The sequence below is a fragment of the Lepidochelys olivacea genome (genome assembly GCF_965140295.1).
Source record: "Lepidochelys olivacea isolate rLepOli2 genome assembly, chromosome: 1".
NCBI lineage: Eukaryota > Metazoa > Chordata > Testudines > Cheloniidae > Lepidochelys > Lepidochelys olivacea.
In genome coordinates, this window is record NC_140411.1 from 61,836,592 (window position 1) to 61,862,421 (window position 25,830).

Below are 25,830 nucleotides of genomic sequence, written 5' to 3' on the forward strand. Positions count from 1 at the left end.
AACCATTAATAACTACTGAGTATGTTTTTTCAAACCATTGTGCATGCATTTTATAGTAATTTCATCTAGACCACATGTCCCTAGTTTGCTTATGAGAATCTCATATAGACTGTGTCCTTACTGCTTCCTTATAACCCTATTAGCCTGCTTATAAATTAATTGTTTGATGATTTGTTCCAGTATCTTTCCAAATATCTAAGCTAGGCTGACTGGTCTATAATTTCCCAGGTTCTCTTTGTTTCTCTTTTTAAAGAGAAGTACTATACTTCCCCTTCTCAAGACCTCCGGGACCACACTGTCCTCCATGAGTTCTCAAAAATAATCCCTAATGGTTCCAAGATTGCTTCATCTAGGGTGAACTTCATGAAGTCCTGCCAACATGAATACAACTAACTTATCTAAATATTCTTTAGCCTGTTCTTTTCCTGTTTTGGCTTGTGTTTCTTCACCCCTTCTGTTAAAAATTGTGTTAAGCGGAACTCTGGTACTGCAGAAAAATATATCATTAATGATGCAATGTCAACTAAAAATGGAGGTTTTTATTTAAATCTTCAGATTTGTATGTGGAAAAAGGACAGAAGTAAGGATAGCAAAACTTGATTTTTGTTTAGCACTTTTTAACTAAATACATTTTTAAGGTGTTTTGTTTATCAAGATTTTAACTGAACGCTTCCTAGTATACCAATATTCACCTATTACAGAGATATGGACAACTGGCCCACTTAGGAACAGCTGTTCGAATTTGACCCATGGAACCTGATTCAACATTTCAATAGATTCCATGCAGATCACAGTTTATGGGATGGGTTTGTTCTGCTTTAGTTAAGTTTGGGCACTGCTTTCTGTTTAAAGGTGGACAATTCTCAGTACTCTAAAATAACATGCTGATTTGGATTGTTTATTCCTATAAATGTTATCATTGGGTGGCATCAGAGAATTATCTTTAGCTCATTCTTCACAAGAATTCAGCAAAATATTTTCCAGACTCTGCTTAGCACTTTGAAGTCCTGTTACAGTGCTGCACTTTAGCACTTCAAACTATTTGTCAGATTGGCAGCAGCCATTTGAAAATGGAAAGAGGATGTTTGAGCAAAGAGCTTAAAACATGCTCTTACACTGCATTTTAAGCGTTACATTTGAATAATTCATTTACTCAGACTTAATCATTGCTCTCCAAATATTCAAAGTTTGAGGTTTAAAAGTGATTGGCAGCAATGATCAGAATCACAATGACAACCCCAGGACATGTAAGAAGTGGAAACTTTATACTATCAGTGGAATTAAGTGTAAACCTCTGCTTCTCTATAAATGATCAGCCACAGAACCTTAATTAGCATATTATCCGTAAGACTGACCTTGGCTACACTAGAAAGTTGTACTGTTTTTGTTATACTGCTATAGTTAGAGTGGTAGAAATACCTTCCCTGCTAAGCATGAGGGCAGTTATATCGGTATAAAGGTATTTTATACCAGTATAGCTATCCATGTATCGGAAGAGGAAGAACTTTACTGGTTTAAAAGTCACTTTATTCCTGCATACCTTTATAACTGCATCCACTAGGGCAGTTATAAATAATTTCAATGTTAAAAAAAAAGATTTCTAACTGAAATTGTTATATCGGTAAAACTTGAGTGTAGATAGGCTTGAATGGATGGGACACATTTAACAGCTGTTTAAAAGACATTATTATACTATATGGGAAAGCATAATGATACAAGTAGAAGGCTAATATGTTCACAAATATGAATATCATAACTACATTTATACAATCCTGGGCATTTTGTGCTTACTACTTGTGCTTGAACAATAGTATTATAAGAAGTTTTATACTGGTGAGAAAACATTCATGATTATAGGAACACGGATAGGGCATTGAACAGGACACTTCTTATAAAGCTTTGCCAGTTGCAAGGACAGAGTTGTAAAAAAAATTATATAGTTTTACTAAATGTATTTCTCCTGTCCAAGGCAAGCATTTGTACAACTTAAACCTATAGTAACATGTGCCAACCAAGTGATCATAAAAAACTGCCTCTTTGAGGATGTTTCAGTAGCAGTAAGTCTGACAATGCCATCTGTGCTGTTAGGGTCAGTTGGAAAATAAAATGGACTACAAGTTACAATCTTACAAATACAATGGCCAAGTAAGGCAACGTTCCAGTCAAATCCTTTAACATTCTGAGCTCTCATTGCCAAATTAGCATCAGCAATCATTGTTTTTATTTTTTACTATTATAAATTGTTGGGAAAAAGTGAGCATGGTTTCTGTAAAGGGAGATCATGTCTTACTAATCTATCAGAGTTCTTTGAAGGGGCCAACAAACATGTGGACAAGGGGGATCCAGTGGACATAGCGTACTTAGATTTCCAGAAAGCCTTTGACAAGGTCCCTCACCAAAGGCTCTTACATAAATTAAGTTGTCATGAGATAAGAGGGAAGATCCTTTCATGGATTGAGAACTGGTTAAAAGACAGGGAACAAAGGGTAGGAATAAATGGTAAATATTCAGAATGGAGAGGGGTAATTAGTGGTGTTCCCTAAGGGCCAGTCCTAGGACCAATCCTATTCAACTTATTCATAAATGATCTGGAGAAAGGGGTAAACAGTGAGGTGGCAAAGTTTGCAGATGATACTAAACTGCTCAAGATAGTTAAGGCCAAAACAGACTGTGAAGAACTTCAAAAAGATCTCACAAAAGTAAGTGATTGGGCAACAAAATGGCAAATGAAATTTAATGTGGATAAATATAAAGTAATGCACATAGGAAAAAATAACCCCATAGATACATACAATATGATGGGGGCTAATTTAGCGACAACTAATCAGGAAAAAGATCTTGGAGTCTTTGTGGATAGTTCTCTGAAGACGTCCACACAGCGTGCAGCTGCAGTCAAAAAACCAAACAGGATGTTAGGAATCATTTTAAAAGGGATAGAGAATAAGACGGAGAATATCTTATTGCCCTTATAGAAATCCATGGTACGCCCACTGAATACTGCGTACAGATGTGGTCCCCTCATCTCAAAAAAAGATATACTGGCATATCTAAAATGATTTGGGGGTTTGGAACGGGTCCCATATGAGGGGAGATTAAAGAGGCTAGGACTTTTCAGCTTGGAAAAGAGGAGACTAAGGGGGGATATGATAGAGGTATATAAAATCATGAGTGGTGTGGAGGAAGTGAATAAGGAAAAGGTATTTACTTGTTCCCATAATATAAGAACTAAGGGCCACCAAATGAAATTAATGGGCAGCACGTTTAAAACAAATAAAAGGAAGTTCTTCTTCACTCAGCGCACAGTCAACCTGTGGAACTCCTTGCCTGAGGAGGTTGTGAAGGCTAGGACTATAACAGGGTTTAAAAGAGAACTGGATAAATTCATGGAGGTTAAGTCCATTAATGGCTATTAGCCAAGATGGGTAAGGAATGGTGCCCCTAGCCTCTGTTTGTAAGAGGGTGGAGATGGATGGCCGGAGAGAGATCACTAGATCATTACCTGTTAGGTTCACTCCCTCTGGGGCACCTGGCATTGATCACTGTTGGTAGACAGGATACTGGGCTGGATGGACCTTTGGTCTCACCCAGTATGGCCATTCTTACGTTCTTATGACTAACCCCTTTAATGAAATATCCGTTTTTAATATGCCTTAAATTATGTATTAAGTTCACTGTTTTCTTTATATCCAAAAGATGTTTTCAAATCATTCCTTGACAAGATATTGACACTATGAGTCATTTACCTGAGATCTTGTATCCATTATACTTATTTTAAATTATAAGTAAAATTATTTTTTTATTCTTTCCACCAGGACCAGTGTGAAGAGAATGAATTTACCCTGCAGGAAGCTGGGAATGTCTGTTATGAATAGCTAGTGACAGTACTTACTTGAAAGAGAAAGTTATTGGAAACTACTAGCGACCTAACAAATTAATCTTTGAAGCTTTTTTTTAAGCCAGTATCAGACCAGCAACTTTGAAAACAAAATATCAGCCGACTGTGTCCGTCCGTAGAATTTATCCTACAATTCAGTACATTTAACTCCAACTTTCCATTGACAAAAACCAAGAACATTAAAATAAATAAACAGAAATTGTTTAAAGAAGAGAAAGTTAGAAGCACCACAATGCACACTAATGCTGTGGTAGAAATTGTGTCCAGATTGACTTAGTATAATATATCTTTTATCAAGTTATCTGATTTCAGGGCCAAAGATTAATCAACGGATGCCACCCTGATGGTGTCAATGCTTTTAAATACACATATAAATAGAAAAATCCTGTTTGCCATGCTCTTCACTATATAATTGCATATGATGTATAAACTAGGAAAGCAAATAAAGCAAACTGATACTATACCTCCATCATTTCCAATTTATCTGGATATGCAAGATCCCCAGGAGCAGGCTTGTAACCTATGATGTCTGTCTGAATGTAGATAAATGTCCTGTATACAAGGCGTTCTTGTACATCCTCTAACATCTGCTGGACACCAGCAGCAAATGCACCCAGTTGTTCTGCTGACAAAAAAACACCAATACAATTGCTCAGTAATTACATCTAGAAAATAATGTTTAAAAAGAATTTTTGAGTTTCATACTTTGTCACAAATTAATTTACATGCTGCAAAGAAAGCCAGGCACAAATAACATTTGAAGAGCTGCACAATGAATGGTTTGTAACAAGCCATGAACTCTTGCGCTCTTAACTACAGCTCTGTCACTGACTTGCTATGTGGTGTGGGGCCAGTCACTTCAGCTCTCTCTCTGCCTAAGATTTCCCCACACGCAAACTGGGAATACGACAGAACATAACATACCATATTACAGTTTAAGTATGCTGATTTTTGGGAGATGCTAAAAATATGTGTCAAAATGAAGTTTTTGCCTTTATACTAAGAATATGCCCTAGAGTAGTTTTGTCATATACACAGTACAGTATTACCATGTGGACTGAAGTGTCATACTGTGCTTCTGTGTTTTGTTTTTGATAGTGTGAGGGATCAGGGTCACAATTCTGTTCTTAGGAAAGTAAATTAACTATTTTCACAATCCCAGAGATGGATAGCCACTCAGATGAGCAGAAATTTCTGCATATTTATTCCATATGCAATTACATACTACAAGGGAATGGAAATCTAAAGGCATATGACTAGATTTCATAAGTTTCACAGTAAGCCACAAATGAAGAACTAGTTCCTAACAGGAATGGCATGATATTTACCAGAGGTGGTTTTTACCAGGTAAAATCATGCTTTTTACCACCTCAATTTAAGGCATTTTCTATTTTAAAAACTGTTTCATTATTTCACACATTACACTTTATTTTAGTTACTTAAGACAACAGTATTCATAGCTTAATTTAGGATTATACAAATAAAAAGTAAAACTGCAGTGGGTAGAATACTAATATATATAAAATTATAATACTGAACATCAGAATGTCTGTACACATTTCGGGCTCAGTATCTTCTCAAGGAAGCTATACATCTTATGATTCATTTCAGTTTTCAATATTACACACACAAAACTCAAAAACATTCCATTATATGAAAACAACAATAATGCAGAGTTCTAGGCTTGAAGCATGAAGCAATCATAAGCATGCAGAGTTGCAGACTACCAGTCCTGGTCCATCTGACCTTGCAGCAGCCTACAGCAAAAGACCAACTTTGATGCTGGGGATAGACTGAGCCTATTCCTCAGGTTTGAATGGATGTATCCAAAGTTGAAAAGATTCATTCTATGCTTGCTGAATGTGCTGGACACTGATGCAATTATTTTTCCCAGTTTAAACAGGGTTTAAGTGGAATTTACCAGCACCGTGTCCTAATCCAGTTTTTTCCCCCAGGAAATTGCCAACCCTGGTTCCCACATGAATAAGACGACTTTTCAAAAAAATCTGGAATCCCTGACTAGATGTAAAGTATAACATACACTATTCTCTTCATTGCACTCTACATGGCACTAGTCCTGTACCCCACAAGAGCACAAATTCATTGATCTGAGCAATTCCACTGACATCAACATGATTAGTTGTGAGAGTAAAGTTATACACATGCATAAGCATTTGTAGGATCAAGGCCTGTTAGTAAAATCAAAATGTAACAAGAATCTCTAGAATACCCCTTGTATACTCATTTCAATACAGAAATGTTTTAAAACAATTTTTTTTACCATAATGTAACAAAAAAAGGACAAAGTTCATCTAAAATAATCATGTGTCACCTCTAACACGTTTAGCACATAAGAAACATCTACATCCGGTTTCCTATGAAGTTTAGTAGTTTCTAACACTGATTAACACCACAATCACTCATTTTCCACCTATGTATTACCATTGTTCTGTACATGATCTTCAAGCATCTCATTTTTGAGAATTCCACAGAGTTCAGACAAAGTTTCTAAGTGAATAACATGGATGATCAATGGCCTGAAGACATCATATAACGAGAGACACAATTTCTCCAAAAGTTCACTAGAAGAAAGATAAAATGTATGATATTATAAAAAAACATTTCCAGGATACCAAAATACTAACTAAGATCATGTTACAGAAAGGACTAGTTCCTGTATGCCAGCACCAACAAACTGTTTACAGCATAATGTATCCTAATTTTAATCCAACTGAAGTTACCATTCATAACTGAATTATATAAAATCTATAATCTCAGACCCAATTTACAAATCTGGCATCCCTTCTCCTTAGAACTGATGTGTAGCTATTGAGAGCACAGTTCTATAATTAAGCCCTACTTACAGAGTATTACATTATAGCAAACTAGGAAATACTAATATTCATGCTAAAATAAGTTTACACTGTCATTTTTCAGTGCTCCCTCTCCTATCATAGAAGATTTGTATTTTAACAAGAGCTGTCTCACTCTCTCAGATGAGCTTCTCCTAGATTTCAATGAAGTCCCAGTAATGTGCTTATGAAAATCTGAACATTTAAATCATGCCTGCTAATTAACAGAAAATAAATTAAAGAATTCAATCAGAGGATTTAAAGTATTTACACTTTCATATATTTGAAAGTTTACTCCAATAGGAAAGTCCTTCTAAACTAGATAAACCATGTTTTTTAAAGGCGGAATTACTGACAATTGCAGTAGGCATCTTGAACTCTGCCCAAGTAACTGAACAGCTGATTTCAGAGTAGCAGCCGTGTTAGTCTGTATTCGCAAAAAGAAAAGGAGGACTCGTGGCACCTTAGAGACTAACAAATTTATTTGAGCATCCAATGAAGTGAGCTGTAGCTCACGAAAGCTTATGCTCAAATAAATCTGTCAGTCTCTAAGGTGCCACAAGTCCTCCTTTTCTTTTTGTGAATAGCTGACGAAAATATAAATTTTTAAAATGTACATATTTTGGTATAGGCATCCTGTAAGAGCTCTCAAAATATAACACAGCATAATCAGGGCTGCTTGCCAAGGTAAAGTAAGAGCAGACACTGAGAAAAGGGGGCAAATTTCCACAGCCCAACACCACACACACACAAAAAAAAACAGCAGCAGCAAGAATTCAGGGCAAAAATGTCAAGCCTGGGTGCCTAAAGGAAGGTTCATAGATCCATATTCAGGCACCAAAATGAGTGACTCTCAGAGAATCAGCATCTTTGTTGGGAAATAGGGTCACTTTTAGGGTTAAGAAAAGAATAAGCATCTTAATTGTAGTGACCCTAACCTGAATAGTCAATATTTGCATATTCCCAATGATGCCAGGGGTTGAACTGACGAGCAAATGAGGCAGGTGTACTGGCTTCCTGGCTCTGTCCAGTCAAGATGTGAAAATTGGGCATTACTCAGCAGATGTTCAGAATACAAACATTTGTGCTCTGCTGGGCTTCATAATTTGGCTCCTCTTTGATGGGGATTAGATATCCCTGGGCTCCTCCTCACTGGAGCATGGATCCCCAATTAGGCTTCAAAGGGCTCCTTGGGTATAGTACCCCAAGTGAGACTCAGATGCCCTGTTGGCATTTCGGAGCTTGGCTTCCTTTTAATAAGGCTCTGATGCCCTTTGCTTCTCCCCTCTAGCTTTTGGCTTCAAGGAGCCAACTGGAAAAATGAGCGGAAGTATTTTCCTCAAGCTCCACCCACCCACAATGTGACACTAAAATGATGTCAGTCAAAGCAGACCGTGCAGATTTTCATAATATCAGTGTCCCTCTTTCGCATGTGCTTTGATTATCACTGAATTAGTTAATTCTGACATTTGAATAATTATTGTTACACATCAGTCTTAACTTCCCAATGAGAGGAACCAGAGACAGTTTACGCCCAGGTGCACAGACACTACAATGATAGGCACAGTATAAGAACCTGAAATAAAGTAGAATAATGACTTCCAGAAGGGAAGTCTTTCAAACCACGCACATCAGCTCACACTAGGTTCAGGAGTTTAAGACTATCTTCAGAATCATAAGGGCTAGAGATTTAAAAACAATTAAATTAAAGCTTTGATTCTGGAGCACAAAACAGGAACCATCAGGAAAAACTATTAGTCCACGCAAACCACCTCAACACTGCCTAATCTAACCTCTGATGATACTTATTGTATAACACTACATTAAACATGGCATGCAAAAAAACAAGAACAGTATGTACTACCTACTCCAATTTTGGTGTTGGTTTTGTGAAAAACTCATTGTAGAGCTGGTGTTCATCCTGGCACACATGGACCATAAAGGCACAGCCACTTCGTACCTGCATTTCATAAATACAAATACTTAATTAACAAATTGTATTTTTCTTGCATTTACATTGAAAGGGATGTTAGTGATTTTTGCTGCTACAGATAAGACTAATTTGGAGTTTACTCTCTCAGCTGTTCAAAATTACACTATGTTGAAAATGAGGTACTAGATCTCTAGCACAGATTTTGCCAAACAAGTGAAAGCTCCTTGGGAAACTTTTATGTTTTTGCATGCACTGGGCAAAGTTTAAAAGAGAATCACTTTTTGTCAGTGTCACTTTGTGAGGAACAGCACAGATTTTACAAGGGGAAAAAACTCAAACTTTACTAAAAACTGGACAAAATTTCACACTAATAACATTTCTGGAAATCTGTCATTTTATCCAAGGCTGGTTGGATCTAGAAAGGAATCTGAGTTTTGCTAAAGAAATCTGAAAACATACAAAAAAACCCCACCACTAAGATTCTTACCAGAGCACAATGATCTCTGTTGTTCTGACTGGTTAATTCCGTTACAGTACTAGTAATACTAGGGCCTAGCAAGTGTTCCCGCTGAGCAAGGTAACATTGATGGATTTCATTCAGAAGTTGCTGGTACCTAGCCAAAAACAAAAACAAAAAACCTAACAATTGTGTACAAGGGATTTAGATTTTCAGGTCACCACTGCCAGTATTCTAACTTTTCTGCTACATAGTTCAAAACAAAGCAAAGTTATTAGTTTTTTTGTTTGTTTGTTTGTTGGGGGGGGTGTTTCCAAAAAGCAGTATTTATTTAACTCAATATTTTTAACTGAGGTAAAATATTCTAAGCTTCCAGAATTTCAAACACTTGAAAATAAATGTATTATATTATACTCACTCTGGCATCTTCTCAGATCTTTGCTCTATTTGCTCAATAAGAGTCTATATTGAAAGAGAACAAAAAGACAAAAAAAAAAAACCATGAACTCCAAGCACATTAAGGGTGAATAAAAATTATTTTTTAATAAAAGAAATCACTCTTAAATGTAAACATTTTTCTTTTTAAAAATACACCTATTTAAAATTACTTTTGAAATTATGGCAACCTACATTAAGGCTTTAGAGCACTATAACCTATTAAAATCAATTAAATAAAAAATATTAAAGCAGTATGTTTGTTGCTGAAGTTTTAAAGAAAGTCAAACCACTGAACTGGTGGAAGGCACTGGCTAAGCACTTGGAACAAGAGTTTGTTGAAGTGCTAAACCACCTTTTGACACAGCAGTACGCTCCTCTGCAGATGAAGAGAATATTTTCTTCATTGTAGTTTATTCAACTCATTCGTTTCAATATTTAGTTTGTACAAAGTTGAGAAAAATTAAGAATTGGAAAAACAAAAACAGGAAAGCTTGTTTCCCTCTCCCAATCTATCAAAAATGAGGTGAGAGGTTGAGATCCACTAATTCTAAAGTCTTTGAAAGACGTGGTGATCAGAAACAATCAGATTAATTCACTAGCTACAGATATTTCCCTTGCTTAATAATTCAGTTTTAAATGCAAAACATTCTTCGATACTTACACAAGAAAAAAGTATCAGAACATTTAAAGGTGATTTTATTTAACTAATAAACTATTTTAAAATGCTGTTCGTGTATTTTTAGTTTAATTCTAATTTCCATCCAAAACACAGCTTGACAAAAATAATGAGTAAAAAATTAATGTTCATCATCTAGTAAGTAAGAAATGCATCATTCACCATTTTCTAACATAGGAAGGTAGATCTGAACACTATCCTTAAAACAGAAATAAACTGCAGTCCACATATTAGCATTAACAATGAATTTAAAACTCATTTTATGGCTTCACTATCAGCTATTGATTACCAAGCTACTTACTCTAACTTTGGGAGCAGCAGCTCTGAATTTTACGTAAAATAGTGTGAAGGCATTGTCAGAATTTGGCATAGATGAAGGATCCTGAAGAGAGAAAGAACAAATTGATAAATAAGATTCGTCTATATTTAGCTCATAGTATTAACTGGTTGAGACATTTAAGCTTTTGAGGAACTGTTTTGTGAAATGTTTGCACTTTTATGACCTTTTTATGCTTTTCTATTCAGTGTGCCAAAGGCTGGCACTCTCTCAAAACTCAGATAAACCCAGTTGGGAGAACAATATTCAAGACCAGAGCAGCAAGGGTTAGAATATTTATTGCACACTTTTATTTTTACTTCTCTCCCTTCTTCTCCACTAAAAAACAGTCACAATGCCATTTCCTCTGAAACCTGCCAATGCTGTTCCACTGATTAACCAGAAATGGTGACCACTGATAAATGGAAACCTAACTTCTATCCTGGAACTGAGAGGTTGAGTTAAAATTCAACCCACTCCCACCGAAGCCTGAACTGGGCTGCCAGAGTCTCAGGCATTTGCCTTGCCCTCCATGGCTCAGCTCAGTGCAAAGCAAGAGCTTTTACCTGCTCTAGTAATAGACCAGAATGGAGAGCAGAAAAAAGAACCTTGCACATTTGAATACCTTCTGGATAATTTAGTCACCAGCTCACCTCCCTCTCCTGCTCCCAGGGCACTTCCCACAGAGGTCGGGGGGAGAAGTAGCAGCATTCAGCCTGTGACATGAAGAGGGCAAAAAGTAGCCCCACCTCTAACTCTTCTTTACCCATCCCCTGAAGCAGTCTGGCTGCGCTCCCACAAATAGAGACCACCACACTGGTTTCCTGTCCCGTTAGGAGGCAGAGAGAAGACCTTCAGAGGGAAAGCAGAAGAGACTGCAAATAGCAGGCTAGCCCCCAATGAATTTCTTTCCACAGTAACATATGATCTGCCTTACTGGATCGGACCTGTGGTCCATCTAATCTACTAACCTATCTCTGAAGCCAACACTAGATGCTTCAGAGGAAAGTGCAAAAAAACCTCATTGTAGAAGGATATGGGGTAATCTTCCCTTTCCTCCTCCACGAAGGTCATATTCATAATCCCCCATAGCTAGAGATTGGCTTAAACCCTGAAACATGAAGTTCTGTCTCTCTTCCAGTACCCTTTTTGTTAGCATTACCTAGTATAACTCTGGACATTCTTGTTATTCATATAAAACTGTCCAATCCCTCTTTTAATCTAGCTAAATCCTTAGCCTCACAGGGTCCCAGAGCCTGGGCACCAGTGCAAACCTGAACACCTACACTGTAATTTTACAGCCCCACAGCTGACACAGGTCAGCCATGGGTGTTGTACTGTGGTGTAGATGTATCCTTAGGGAATGTCTATGCTGAAAAAAAAAAAAAAAAAAAAGGCCCACAGCAGTGAGTCTCAGAACCCAGGTAAACCAACTCAGGCTCACTGAGCTCACGTTACAGGGCTAAAAACAACAGTGTCGGCATTCAGGCTCAGGCTGGAGCCGGGGCTCTGAAACCCAACAAGGGGAGTTGGTCTCAGAGCCTAGGTTCCAGCCTGAGGGCAGGCTGAGACCCATGCCTCCCGTTGGGTTTCAAAACCCAGGCTCCAACCCAAGCGTCTACACTGCTGTTTTTAGCCCCACAGCATAAGCCCAACTCAGCTGACCTGGGCTGTGAGACTCACTGCCTGAGTCTGTTTTATTTTTGTTTTGTTTTTTTGTTTTTGTTTTTTTTTGTTTTTTGTTTTTGGGGGGGGGGAAGGGGGTTGCATTGTAGACAGTACCTTAGTTTGCAGGGGATATAGGAGGGAGAGGCTGAAGAGATAGATTAGAAAAGCAGTGAGACTGAGGAAGAGGGGAACAAGAGAGATTCTCGGGATGAGGAGACAAGAAAGGGAGAAACTGGAAAAAAATGGGTGGAAAGGGAGACAGAGCAATGCAGCCAAAGAGAGAAAGGGAAAGAAAATGGAGACACTGAAAGAAAGACAACAGAAGGAAATGAGAAAGAAAAGCATGTAAAATAAAAGCAATGGAGACACAGTAAATTACCTCTGTAAAGGTATACAGTGTAACAGAAGTCTGAATGGCAATATGTTAGTGTGCACACATTCAAGTTCTGAGAAGGGATATGGGCTCATTTTCCCCACCCCCAAATCTTCTGAATCACGTTACAAAACGCTCACAGGAATTATTTATTCTCACCAGATTTCAGCCAAAGTTATATAGTCAAATACATAATTTTGCTACTCAGATTTTATCATCTCTGCAAGATTTTTAGGGGAGATTTGCATGGGCACAAAAGGTAGTTAGGTGTTCAACTCCCATTGAAAGTCAATAGAAGCTGGTCACCTAACTCCCCTTTGTTCCTTTTAAAAATTCATCTTTATAGCCTATTTTCAAGATATCGCTTGGATTACTTGCGCCTGTCATTGCAGCTCTGCAGCTGTCCCAGAGCAGCGTAAACTAATGTGCTTTACAAACTAATCAAAAGAAAGTATTTAAATGGGCCATATCACCAAAAAATGCTTGTCCAATACAACAGTGTAATTAATATTAGCATCAGTCAAATTAATATTAAAAGAAGTTGCAGGTATTTTTGGTTCTGTCTAGGGCAGTGGTTTTCAAACTTTTGTATTCGTGACCCCTTTCACACAGCAAGCCTATGAGTGCGACCCCTTTATAAGTTAAAAACACATTTTTTTATATTTAACACTATTATAAATACTGGAGGTGAAGTGGGGTTTGGGGTGGAGGCTGACAGCTCTCAACCCCCCAAGTAATAACCTTGTCACCCCCTGAAGAGTCACGACCCCCAGTTTGAGAACCCCTGGTCTAGGGTTATTACAAATACATCAGACTAATCAAGTCAGTACCTGCTTACCCAACTTACCCTTTTTATCAACTGGCTTGTGAGGTTCTGTAGTGTGTTCACAGTGTATGTTTTCATAAGGTGCATAGCTTTAGAAAGACATTGTTTAAACTTAACCAAATACACGGGATAATCTTTAAAATTAGGCTGCAAAGAACAAAGAAAAACATTTTAAATGTGGCAGTAATGGCAGATGTACAAAAAATACTTTTAAAAAGAACAAGTAAAAGGTAAAAAGTATCCAATGCAAGCTAACTGTAGCAGGTTTATAAACTTAAGCATAAGTGGACTAAATGTATGCAGATAAGATACATTTTAAGGAGCAGAAAGTGTCTTCCTTGCCTTTTTTCCCTCTGTAAAAATAAACACATTTTTAAAAATCCAAAGTAACTAGAATATGCATCTCTAAAGTGTTAAGATTTAATCAAAAAATACAAAATGTTAAGTTACTTACATGTGATGAAATATATGTAATACAATCATCAAGCTTAGCCAGCATAGGTATAAATCCTTCACTGTTCACAGACAACGTTGGGGAATTTAATTTCTTTAAAAACCAAAAACACATCAATCAGAAGAAATTAAGAAAACATCAGAAATAACTAATTTTGGTCACAGAACTGAGATGATTAATATAGCCTACTTGACTTTCTAAGATTATAAGAAATAAAACAACACTTACTGTGTTAATATTTTCTAGTTCATTAAAATAAGAGAGTTTCTGTTGGATATTTTCAGCCAGGTCAACAAGTTCCGACTGTTCAAACAGAGCAAATAAAAGACTGTAAGTAACTTAAACTATTTAGGTTTCAAATAAGACATGTTAAAAAAATAAGATCAGATTTTGCTAGCTACATAACAGACCACAAAAAAATATGCAGAAAGCAGAAATCCTGTCAAGTTCTAAACTCTGAATTAAAGAAAGAAACGTTACCACTAAATGCTGTTCTCAAGTGTATTGTCTTTACGGACACACAACCTAGGGGTCTTGCAGTATTCTGAAGGAGCCGTAGAATCTTTTCAAGTAGTAAAGCTATTATATGCTATTCTGAAGCACTTCAGGATCCCAACATTCTTTAAAAATATACCATGCAAACATTCCTATCTTCAGTTCCTTTATTCCTCAAAAGCATCCGAAAAATAACTCGGAAAAAGTCATTATAGATCTGCAGAAGCAGTAGATTTGGAGAATATCATTTACTTTTATATAATCTTTCTTCTTTCAATATCAGAATAGTTTACTGATTTCCAAGCAGTTGCACATGTGCAAAGCCACTAAATGCAATGGGATGTTTACATAAGAGTCATTGAGGACATAAATTTGAACAATGCATGGATGGTGCTTATTGAGAGCATATTTTGCTCTGCAGAACCGTATTATTGGTGGTGATGTGGGATAAGAAAAGGAAGCAGTTAGACTAACATCTCAGACTGAGTTTGCAGTGCTGACAAAAAAAATTGTATGCAGTGTTGTTGCGTGGTGTAGCCATGTTGGCAGGTGAGGTAATATCTTCCTTTGGACCTGTCATAAATATAAAGGGAAGAGTAAACACCTTTAAAATCCCTCCTGGCCAGAAGAAAAACCCTTTCATCTGTAGAGGGTTAAGAAGCTAGGATAACCTCGCTGGCACCTGACCAAAATGACCAATGAGGAGACAAGATACTTTCAAAGCTGGAGGGGAGAAAAAACAAAGCCTCTCTTTCGGTCTGAGTGATGCTTTTGCCGGGGACAGAACAGGAATGGAGTCTTAGAACTTAGTAAGTAATCTAGCTAGATATGCGTTAGATTGTGATTCCTTTAAATGGCTGAGAAAATAAACTGTGCTGATGGAATGTATATTCCTGTTTTTGTGTCTTTTTGTAACTTAAGGTTTTGCCTAGAGGGATTCTCTATGTTTTGAATCTAATTACCCTGTAAGTTATTTACCCTCCTGATTTTACAGAGGTGATTCTTTTACTTTTTCTTCTATTAAAATTCTTCTTTTAAGAACCTGATTGCTTTTTCATTGTTCTTAAGATCCAAGGGTTTGGGTCTGTGGTCACCTATGCAAATTGGTGAGGACTTTTATCAAACCTTCCCCAGGAAAGGGGGTGTAGGGTTTGGGAGGATTTTTGGGGGGAAAGACGTTTCCAAGCAGGCTCTTTCCCGGTTATATATATCTGTTAGACGTTTGGTGGTGGCAGCAATAAAGTTCAAGGGCAAAAGGTAAAATAGTTCGTACCTTGGGGAAGAAGTTTTAACCTAAGCAGGTAAAAATAAGCTTAGGGGGTTTTCATGCATGTCCCCACATCCGTACCCTAGAGTTCAGAGTGGGGAAGGAACCTTGACAGGACCAACTTCTTCTGATGACACAGACTGTTCTCCAACAGATGTTTGTCCAATAAAAGATATTACCTGACCTTGTCTCTCTAAATATTAAATATGTTTACTCGTATACTGAGCACTTGCTCTTGAGGTCAGCTGGATAGTAAACAAACATGGAACCACTCATAATGCTGTTTATGTGGCATCACTTTTCAGAATAGTATCAGTTTAGCTATAACAACCTTTGACAATTTTGGTTAATGCTTCATGACCATTTTGTCTGAGTGGAACATGGTGTAAGACAGGCTACAACAGCCTACAACTCATTTAGTTTTCTGTTTTCCAACAGAGAAAGTTTAAGCAACATTCCCATAAATGTTCAAACAGTAATTTCATCAGTCTGCAGACAACTAAATTGAAACCCGAAGGACTTGTGGGTTTATGAATAAGTGTGAACAGCTTAAGAGACCTTTTAAAAATCCTTTACTAAAGGGGTGCAAAAAATAAAGGGCAGCCCCCAGCTGAGAAATGGTAGGCAGAGACAACTGCTAAATAAACCTGTATAAATGACAAACCTTAACCCAAATTTTTCACAGGTAAAACAGTCCAAAAAAGAGGAATGGAAAAAGTCTTAGGATGTTCCTCTAATTAGGTGGCTACTGAAGAAAATATTTCCACATTAAAATATATGACTTTCTGGTGAATGGTTTACACAATTCCAACATGACCTTTCTAATTTCAGAAAAGTGTTTTCACTAGGAACTCTCCTCTTCAACTCCCAGGGACCATAGTGAAGAGACTAGAGAACTCTGCTCCTGTTCTGTTTCTTCCTCTGAACCAAGGACCTCCCCAAAAAGCCCCCCACACTCATCCTCCCCCGTGCCGAGCCCCATCCCCCACTCCCAGACTCCTCTCCGCTGAGCTCTAACCACCTTCAACTGGATCCCTCTGCAGAGTCCCATTGCCCCTGCACCCAGAACTGCCCCAACAAGACCCTGTACATCCAGATGCCCCCACACCCAGACCCTTCCCCACACACACATACACAGAGCCAGCTGAACCCAGATTGACCCACACAGAACCCTCTCACCACACATCTGGATCCACCCTCACTAAGACCCTCCACGCTTGGATCCTGCTGGGCTGAGCCTGCCTGCCCACACCTGGCATGGAGAGGCAGAGCCCCTGTGTGTTTCTGGGGCAGGTCTGACCCTTGTGCTGTGTCAGGGTTGGGTGCAGCCTCACCGCCGAGTCTGTGTCCCAGGGTTAGGGGGGGGCTGCAGGGTGATCTCCCAGCGCCACTGGGCTGTGCTCCCCACTGCTATGCTGAGCCTCCACATTTATTTCTTGACAAATGCAATTTGCAGAATTTTAAAATATTGTGTGCAGAACTTTTATTTTTTTGGCACAGAATTCCCTCAGGAATAAATCATGCACTGCCATTACTGCCCACAAGATGCCTGTTCTGTAAACAGAGGACTTTATTTTTTGGTACCTTTCAATTTAAAAAGCTTCAGTAACTACCGTATCACAAATTACCTGCTCTTTCAAAAGCTGCTCACAGGCTTCGTGCAGTGTTCCTGTCTTGGTGGACACAAAGAGATACTGTTTCTGCAAAGACTCCAAATGTTGAAGAGCACTGTTCACGTCATTCAATATAGCATCACATTGCTCCTGAAATCCAGACAAATAATCCCTCATCTGTCTAGAGAAGAGAACCACAATGAAAAAGGGTAATGTTTTTCTTTTTATATTTAAAAATATAACCAATACATAGCATGATTTACTCCATTTTCCTGAGGATACATAAACCTCTCTAGAAAAGAGTAGATCACTTGTAGGAAGTAAATGCATAGAACAAAAAACAATGTATAATAAAATCTTAAATCACAAACTGACCTGATATTTAAGCTCATGGGTCATAGATTCTGTTTTAAAACTGATAAGACATCAATTTTCAAACACTATTAAGCATAAATTAAAACAATGTTAAGTGCCCAATTTAAATCAAAAAGGAACTTCAAAACTAATGACTCTTGGGCCTCAACTACTGTGCTCTATTTTAGCACATATACAACAGTATGTAAAATCATAAATTCTTCTCAGACTTGTGTAATCCCCAGAATAGTAAGGGCACAGAACTAATTAACACTCTTCTCTAGACTCCTCCAACTAAAACTGATAAAGCATAGCCACGTAATAGACCACTTTTCCATCTGTGATCTACAAACACTACTGCCATGCATCAGAAACACATCATAATAGAGAGAACAGGGATGCAACTCTCCAACTTTGCGACAGGTTCACAAATATGGGCTCAGAATAATCCCAAGCCTTACCATTTTCCAGATACAACACAAAACTCTTCCCACAATAAAGGCCAAAGAACAAGCAGACCGTAAAAACCAAGCGATAGGGAAAAGAGCAGGTTATTTTACAGTAAAATTTAATGCATGCTCTTAATTTTGGATGTGGCAACTCAACATTGTGGCACTAGCCACAGTAGAAATATCTAAGATCATCAGTCACTCAGAAATGTTTCAGACACAACTCTTTATGAATAGTTGATAAACAGCTAAAGTCAGTTGAAAGTAGTCCTTCCCAGATTGAAGAAAGAAAGTCAGTCAGGTGAAAATAGATACAAATTAGACATAACTGGGAAAAGTGCCATAGGATGCTGAAAAATTAGATGCATATATATTAGTGGACAGGATAAAATCCTACATATCATATGCTGTAATATGTCTAAGTGGGAACTGATATATACATAAAAGCAAAATTTCACTTCTAGTTTAGAAGCTGTTGCTGGGGGCAGAGACTAAAAATATACAGTGATAAAATTCAACAAATGGAAGAAGGATCATACCTGTACTTAGCACCTTCATCTTGATCCATCTGGGCCTGCAGCTGAGCAAACCATGAGAAGAACTAGAACACAGATTTTTAGATTGTCAACAACCCAGACATTACAAGGAACCAATTAGAGAAACCATCATATCTGGAGTTCTAGAGCAATCAACAGGATATAGATGATGAATTGCACCACAACATAAGCATCTTTCATTATTAAAGGAAAAAAACCCTTAAGTACTCAACAATGATTCAGACAGTCCAGAACCTAGCAGAGCACAATTCTACCACCTAACTAAAGGAAAAAGGTAGAATGCGATCTCCTTGAGTTTCTAGGAGCACAACATTAGCACTGTCTATCTCACTGCAAACATTATGGGATTGAAATGCAACATTCTGCGGGCAACACCACTGTCCTTTGTTGATGCTTTAGCCTCTCAATACAGGAAAAACATCTAGTATTGAACAACCAAGATGTTAAAGTTTAATTTTCTTCAATTTTTTTGCATGTCTCAAATGCTAACAAAAGAATTTTATAAAAAACATAAGAAAGGCACACTAAAGCTTCACAAATCCACTGGGAAGAATTTTAGCACTGAAATGATGCCTCTAGGATTATAAAGCAATTAATTTGGTGTGATTTACCTGCTGTGCAGTTTCAATTCTTTCATCTTCCATTCCCAAAGTGGTGAATCCTTTCAAGAGGATATCCTCTGTTGATTCAGGTATTGCTGCAGTCAGCGCGACACTTAGTGACTGTGATGTTAAACTGCATAAATCTTCAATTGGAAGCTGTACATAAAAATCCCATCATTTTAGTTAAATTACTTTTTAAAAATTAACGCTTAATTTTAAATTAATATGCAATAGTGTAAACAACATCTCAATCACACCAAACTTATTTCTTAAGTTCCCGTTTGTTTAATTTTGAAGGAATAATCAGCATGGACATTTTATAAACTATTTCAATAATATATTTAAACACCAGAGTATCAAAATTCAGAAATATTTAAAATATTCACTTAATTATCCCAGGACCAAAAAAAAAAAAAATTAATACTTTCTACTAAACAAGATTAACTGAAAATGAATTAATACAACCCTCTTGGATATGATCTATATTATTGAAAAGCGTTACAAATCTCCAGTTTAGCTAGCTAAACAGCAAGACAAATTAATGTTTGTGGACTGAATATCAGAAGACATGGGGCAGGACTGCACTATGGGGAAAAGTAGATCTAAGCTACGCAATTTGAGTTACGTTAGTAGCATAACTCAAGTCAAAGTAGCTTAGATCTACTTACCACGGAAACTCTCCTGTCAATTCCCCTTACTCTTCTCATTGATTTACCGGGTCTTCACTCGACCCACTAAATCGACCCCCAGTGGATTGATCGCCGCAGCATCTATCCCACCCATAGTGGAGACAAGCCCATGATGATTCATATTTCCAAGTGCAAGCCAAAATAACAAAGGTTTACAGTATCTACACAGCACAAAAACCCTTTGACTGGCATACAAGCTAAACAAACTTCCATTAGATTTTTCTGCCATATGACCAAAGGAAATTCCAAGCCCAATATTGTCACAACCTGAAATTCCAATAATTTCAAAATGTTTTAAATAATACTTCCAAATAGATATTCCAGATGATTATACAGGAAGGTTTCTTTAGAAGATAATTCCTATATTTCAGAATTTAAGCTTATTAAATATATTTTACTGAACATAAAAAAATCAAAGTAATTTGGGACAATTTAATTTAAGTATTTTTAGACTGGAGACTGCCTTGGAATTAGATGCTGTATCTTATCCCTGAAAAAAATTTTACAGCTAACGAGGATGTTCTCCCTAACTATTCTAACATAACATCCTCTTCTTTCAGAGTAGCAGCCATGTTAGTCTGAATCCGCAAAAAGAACAGGAGTACTTGTGGCACCTTAGAGACTAACAAACTTATCTGAGCATAAGCTTTCGTGGGCTACAGCCCACCATTTGCACAATTAAAGCTTACTCACAACAACCAAGAACATAACAAAAGAGCACTGTACACAATTTTAAAAAAAGTATTACTTTTCTACACAGAACAAGTTCTGTGGCAATAAAAGTCATTGTCTGAAAATATTAACCAGGTAAAAAGCCTCGTCTAGGTTTTAAAAGTCTGATAACTAATGAATTCAACAGAACTTCATATCTTTTTGATTTTTGTTAGCAGGTTGTTTGTTTGTTTGTTTTTGCAAGAGGCAGTTTTAGTAGTCATAAAAGTAGAGGCTGATGATGCCAGATTCCTCAGACAGCTTTGTTAATGCATCTTAATTTTGACATTCAACATGCCTACTATCTAGCTACTATTAGCAGGACTAATTTTAAAGCCTGACCTGCCCCGAGCCCAAGAGGGTTGAGTCATTTTCAGACCTGCCTGCAACACTCCCCCTCCGACCCTGTGTTAGCACACCACTGCTTGGGGCTCAGCCTGGTGGGGGATCCCCATAACCAGTGCCCATAATCCATCTCCAGCCACCTCCTACCTCTGGGGTTGTCACAGTGGCAGCTGTACAGCCCATTCCTGCTGGTTGCCACCCGCCTCTGCACTGTGGAGTGAAAGACACTGCGACCCATTGACACAAACACACCTCAGCATATACAGTGCAAAGAGGTTGCGGTGGCTGGCAGGCAGGAGCAGCGCCTACAGCGGATAAGGACCCCCCAACAAGACAAGGTGAACAGGGACAACCCGACCAAACAGGTTCAGGTTGTTTTCTGATCCAACACAAACCTGACCTTTGTAGTGGGGTCTCGTTGGGGTGCAAGTCTGCCACCATTTAATCCTGATCCTTGCTTGGGCAGGGTTTGCCATGCCTGCTAATCAAACTGGTAGTTTTGTAATATGGACAAACCGGGTCTAAGGATGGGGAAGCTGGTGACTTGAGGTGGAATTTTAACGTAGATTTCCAGAAGTGAAAGGCTAGTGGATAGCACACAAGACTGAGAGCTAAGGGACCTGGCTTCTAATCTGACTAGCTGCGTGAACTCAGGCAAGTCAGCTAGAGTCCAATTTTCAGATACGTTGAAGACCCACAATTCCAATTTATTTCAATGGGAGCTAAGAGTGCTCAGCATCTGTGAAAATCAAGCCCATAACTTCTCTGCTTCTCTGTTTTCCCACCTCCTTTTGTAAGACAAATTTAGATCTATGATAGAACAGCATTATAGAAGTGCTAAGTATTATCATGTGCACGAACCCTTTCGATCACTATGCTGTCCAAGAATGAATAACCCTTCTATAAACATCTGGACTATTAGTCTGCTGACAGCTTATTGCATTTCAATTAAATACAATATAAGAAATAGGTAAGTTGGTCATTCATAAATAAGAATTTGTTGTAAAATTCAGCTACAACAGAATGGAGCTACATGGAAATACTTCAATTAACTCACCTAGTATTTCTGAACAACAACATTTTTGTTCCCTTTTTTCTTCATAGATCTGTCCATTCAATAGCATTTAAAAAAACTAGGATTTGTAACAGGTACTATAATTCTATTCAACTATAAAATATTTTCTCATTCAAAGGGAAATTTTGAAGACCGTAACAACGTTTTACACTTTCTAGCTACTTCATGTATACCCAAATTGTCCATCTTAAATATATTAAGTAAACTCCACCAGCACATAGCTGCTGCTATGTATGTTTTTCCTGCTAGCAAACATATGAGAAAACTGATTGTGAGACTCAGATTTTCACACAAGGAAATTAAATATGCTCAGGGTGTTGAATAAATTAACCTATACTAACAACAGTTATTAACAAGATACAGACCGGCCTGTCTTCTTAGCAGAAATATGTATTCGGAATGCTAACAACACTATTCATCAAAGTAACCTTAACAGCTTAAAACAATTATATGCAACAGGCAGTATTACAGTTTGCAGGTAAGACAAACAAGAGTGATATTGTGCAGAGCTAGTAAAACGAAAACCAATACTACCCTAATGTGTTATTGACCAACTTCTGGTTAAAATAATTTAATTGCATTGCTTCTTGTTAAAAATCAATAGGGCATAAACTTTTATGATGGTAAAAAATAGAAATACTTCATTTTTTAACTGATAGGCTCTACCCCAGCACATCTGCTGTCTAAATAATGCATTCATAACTCAAGTATGCCATATTGCTACAGGTCCCAACTCATCAGACATCACACGAGAGCAAAATCAACTTATGTTTTATTAGCGTTTGTGACATTATGGAAGTTTGGGTTTACGTAGTTGTATTTTAATGAATATTCTCCCTTTCAGTGCTGATTTTAAATTATGTGGCAACAAAGCATCCTACAGTCCTTTACAAGATGAAAGCCATACACAAAATTTTATCTGTCTGGATTATTATATTTAAAACATTGGGTGTGTTTAGTCAGGAGAAAAGAATACTGAGGAGGAACATAATCTTCAAGAACAGAAAAAAAAGAGGATGGTGATAAACTGTTCTCCTTATCCACTGAAAAAGGACAAGCAGTAATGGGCTTAAATTGCGGCAAGGGTGATTTAGGTTTTTCATGAGGAAAACCTCTAACTGTAAGGGTAGTTAAGCAGTGGAACAAATTAGCTAGAAGATTATGGAATGTCCATCACTAAAGAATTTTAAGAACAGACTAGTCAAACACTTTTCAGGGATGGCCAAACTTACAGATCCTCTAAGATGCATATGATAATCTTCAGAAATTTGAGTGTCAGGCACATGTGTCAATGCTCAGGACTTCAGCAAGAGTAGGGCTGAAGTCCCAAGCCCTAGCAGGTGTCTCCCATGGGGCAGGAGTCCCTAGCCCCACCACTCCTCCACACTGCAGAAGCCCGGAGCTTCCCTCCTTCCCCGCGTCTGGTAGGAGGAGAATGATGGGATGTGGGGGGTTCCATGAGCCACACTTTAATTGTAAAACTGCGAGCCGCGGTTTGGCCATTCCTAGAAGATAACAGTAAGTCCTGCCTCAGTGCAAGAGGCTGGACTAGATGACCTATCGAGGTCCCTATGATTCTACAGTTACTACAATGGAGCCATCTCTGGGGTGGAACGGCCCCCTGCAACATGAAGCGAATAGTGAATCCAGGTGAAACCAGAGCAGTACGCTAGGATAGTTGAAATGTAGTTATTTGCATGGAGAACAGGGCAGGTACTGGAGCTCACTCTTCGGGAAGATGCCAGAGAGGCCTTCTTAACCACATAACTCCTCAAGACTTCGCTCATTTCATCTCCAGGACAGCACTGCGAGCTGCCGCACCACCAGCGAGGTCCCCGCCTGCCAGACCCGGGTCCCCCGCACCGCGGGCAGCTCCGCACGGGATCGATGCGGCTCAGAGCCCCACCGAGACCAAGGGCACGACCTGGGCAGCAGCAGGAGGTGGCCCGACACGCCCCGCCCCCCGGCGGGCCCCGGGTAGCAGCCTCCGGCCAGCCCAGCCCATGATTCCCCCCGACACACCCCGCCCCGCCCAGCCCGGGGGGCGGCCCAGGCCGCGCGCCGCCTGGCTACGTGGCAGTTGCTCCCGTTAGAGGAACGGGGAGGCCCCAGCGTCCGCCAGGCGCCCCCCAACCGCCTCCGCCGCAACGGTCTCCTGCCCCGGCCCCTCCCCGCTCACCTCGGCCGGGACGGGAGGGTTCTCGGCCGCCGCCTTGAGCTCCAGCACCGAGTCCGTCTGTCGGTCGGTGAGAGGCGCCGTGGGCCGGGGCCTGCGGTCCCACAGGCCGAGCTTGTCCCGGATCTCCCTGTCGCCCAGCTCCGGGGTCGGCTCCGCCATCCTCACGGCCAGCGTCAGCCGGAGCGGGCAGGAGAGGCCACTTCCGGGATCCGGGCGCGTCCGACGCAGCGAGGGGCAGAGAGAGGAGCGGAACCATCTGAACACGGAAACGCTTCCGCAGGGAACGAGACACGCGGGAGGATTCCACGCGCTCACAACCAGCGGGAGGAGCTGATCGGGGACGGAAACTTCCGGCGCAGGAAAAGGACTCTTCGAACCCGATGGGGCGCAAGCGCGCCTTCGCCCTCATGACGTCATTGCGATGCGTAGACGGGCAGTGGGGACGGGGCCTGCTTGCCCGGCCCGCTGTGACCAATGAGCTCAGGAGACTGCAGCTATTGACAGTGGGCTGCGCCCGTTGCAGCGCAGGCCCCTGCTCAGCTGGGCTGGGAGCCCCGAGACACGGGTTCTAATCGCGTTTTGGCCGCTAGGGTGCAAAGACCCGGAGCAAGTCACTTCCCGCTCTGTAATAATGACATTTTAGCTGGGGTCGGTGGCACTGCTGGCCAATTGTATTCGTCCCCGCAATCCTCCTGCAGCCAAAGACGCTGGAAGCCACAACCCAAGCACCCCCGCTTTAAAAATAAAGTTTAGTTCTACCCTGATGACAAACCGATGAAACATGGAGTGTAACTATTGCCAGGGCATATGCCTGAGTCTGCAGCCAGTCTGGAACAAGAGGGCTGATTGGCCAGAGCCTGAGCGCTCAGACCCATCTAGTCAGCTTCAAGGGGTATTAAGTCTAAAACCAGCTACTGAGGGAAAACAGGGGCACTATCACTGCTACCCCAGCAGAGGTCACTGGGTGGAACCCCTCACAGTTATCACCCCTTCGTGGCTAGGGCATGTAATACCTGTACACAATTGTGCAGGACCTGCCTCTTCCCTTCACTCAGACAAGGGGAAAGGTATTTGAGTCATTATAGTTCGACACCTAGAATTATGTATCTTCTCATGGAAATTAACACTGGTTGTCTTTCTTCATTGTACAGTCTCTCAAAGAGCTCTGCAAAATTTCTTATTTTTTCCTCCATTTGGTTTAGTCACTATTGGACCTTACTATTCCACATTGCCACACAACACATTAAACTCCATCATCTTTACTTGTATTTACTCTTCTCATTAGTGGAAGAGCTTCAGACTTGCTCTTTGTTAAATGTAGCTTTATTTGCTTGTGCAGTAATAAAAGATGCTACATTTTGAACATTAAAACCAACATGAAACAATCCTGCAATTATTTCCCAGTTTATCTTTCAGTTTTGAAACTAGCATCCTAACTTATTTATGTAGTACTTTTTATGTTAAGCACCTTTCTTGCATTAAAAATTGACTTTTTAATTTTACTTTTCCATATTACTTTATGAAAAAAATATACCACTTATCCAGTTGATTAATTTGGCCTTTCTGAAAAGCCCGTGTAACCCATGTGCCTAATAGGGAGATATCT

General features: G+C 39.3%; 1 protein-coding gene across 3 annotated transcripts in view; it reads right to left on the reverse strand.

The window, feature by feature from the left end:
• COG3 (component of oligomeric golgi complex 3) overlaps positions 1-25,622 on the reverse strand; it is a 50,589-nt gene extending 24,967 nt beyond the window's left edge. Inside the window, exons 1-13 of one of the 3 annotated variants that reach the window (XM_084616723.1) lie at positions 24,225-25,622; positions 19,235-19,381; positions 18,606-18,667; positions 17,279-17,444; positions 14,117-14,191; positions 13,889-13,981; positions 13,456-13,581; positions 10,553-10,633; positions 9,556-9,599; positions 9,168-9,294; positions 8,616-8,707; positions 6,338-6,477; positions 4,360-4,517 (exon numbers count right to left, since the gene is read on the reverse strand). In XM_084616723.1, coding sequence (XP_084472849.1) covers positions 4,360-4,517; positions 6,338-6,477; positions 8,616-8,707; positions 9,168-9,294; positions 9,556-9,599; positions 10,553-10,633; positions 13,456-13,581; positions 13,889-13,981; positions 14,117-14,191; positions 17,279-17,444; positions 18,606-18,667; positions 19,235-19,381; positions 24,225-24,383 — 1,470 coding nt within the window. In that variant the 5' untranslated portion in view covers positions 24,384-25,622. Of the gene's footprint in view, positions 1-4,359; positions 4,521-6,337; positions 6,478-8,615; positions 8,708-9,167; positions 9,295-9,555; positions 9,600-10,552; positions 10,634-13,455; positions 13,582-13,888; positions 13,982-14,116; positions 14,192-17,278; positions 17,445-18,605; positions 18,668-19,234; positions 19,382-24,224 lie in introns of those variants that run through there. The other 2 variants (XM_084616722.1, XM_084616724.1) reach the window with 2 other exon arrangements.
• Between the last annotated feature and the right edge of the window lie 208 nt (positions 25,623-25,830).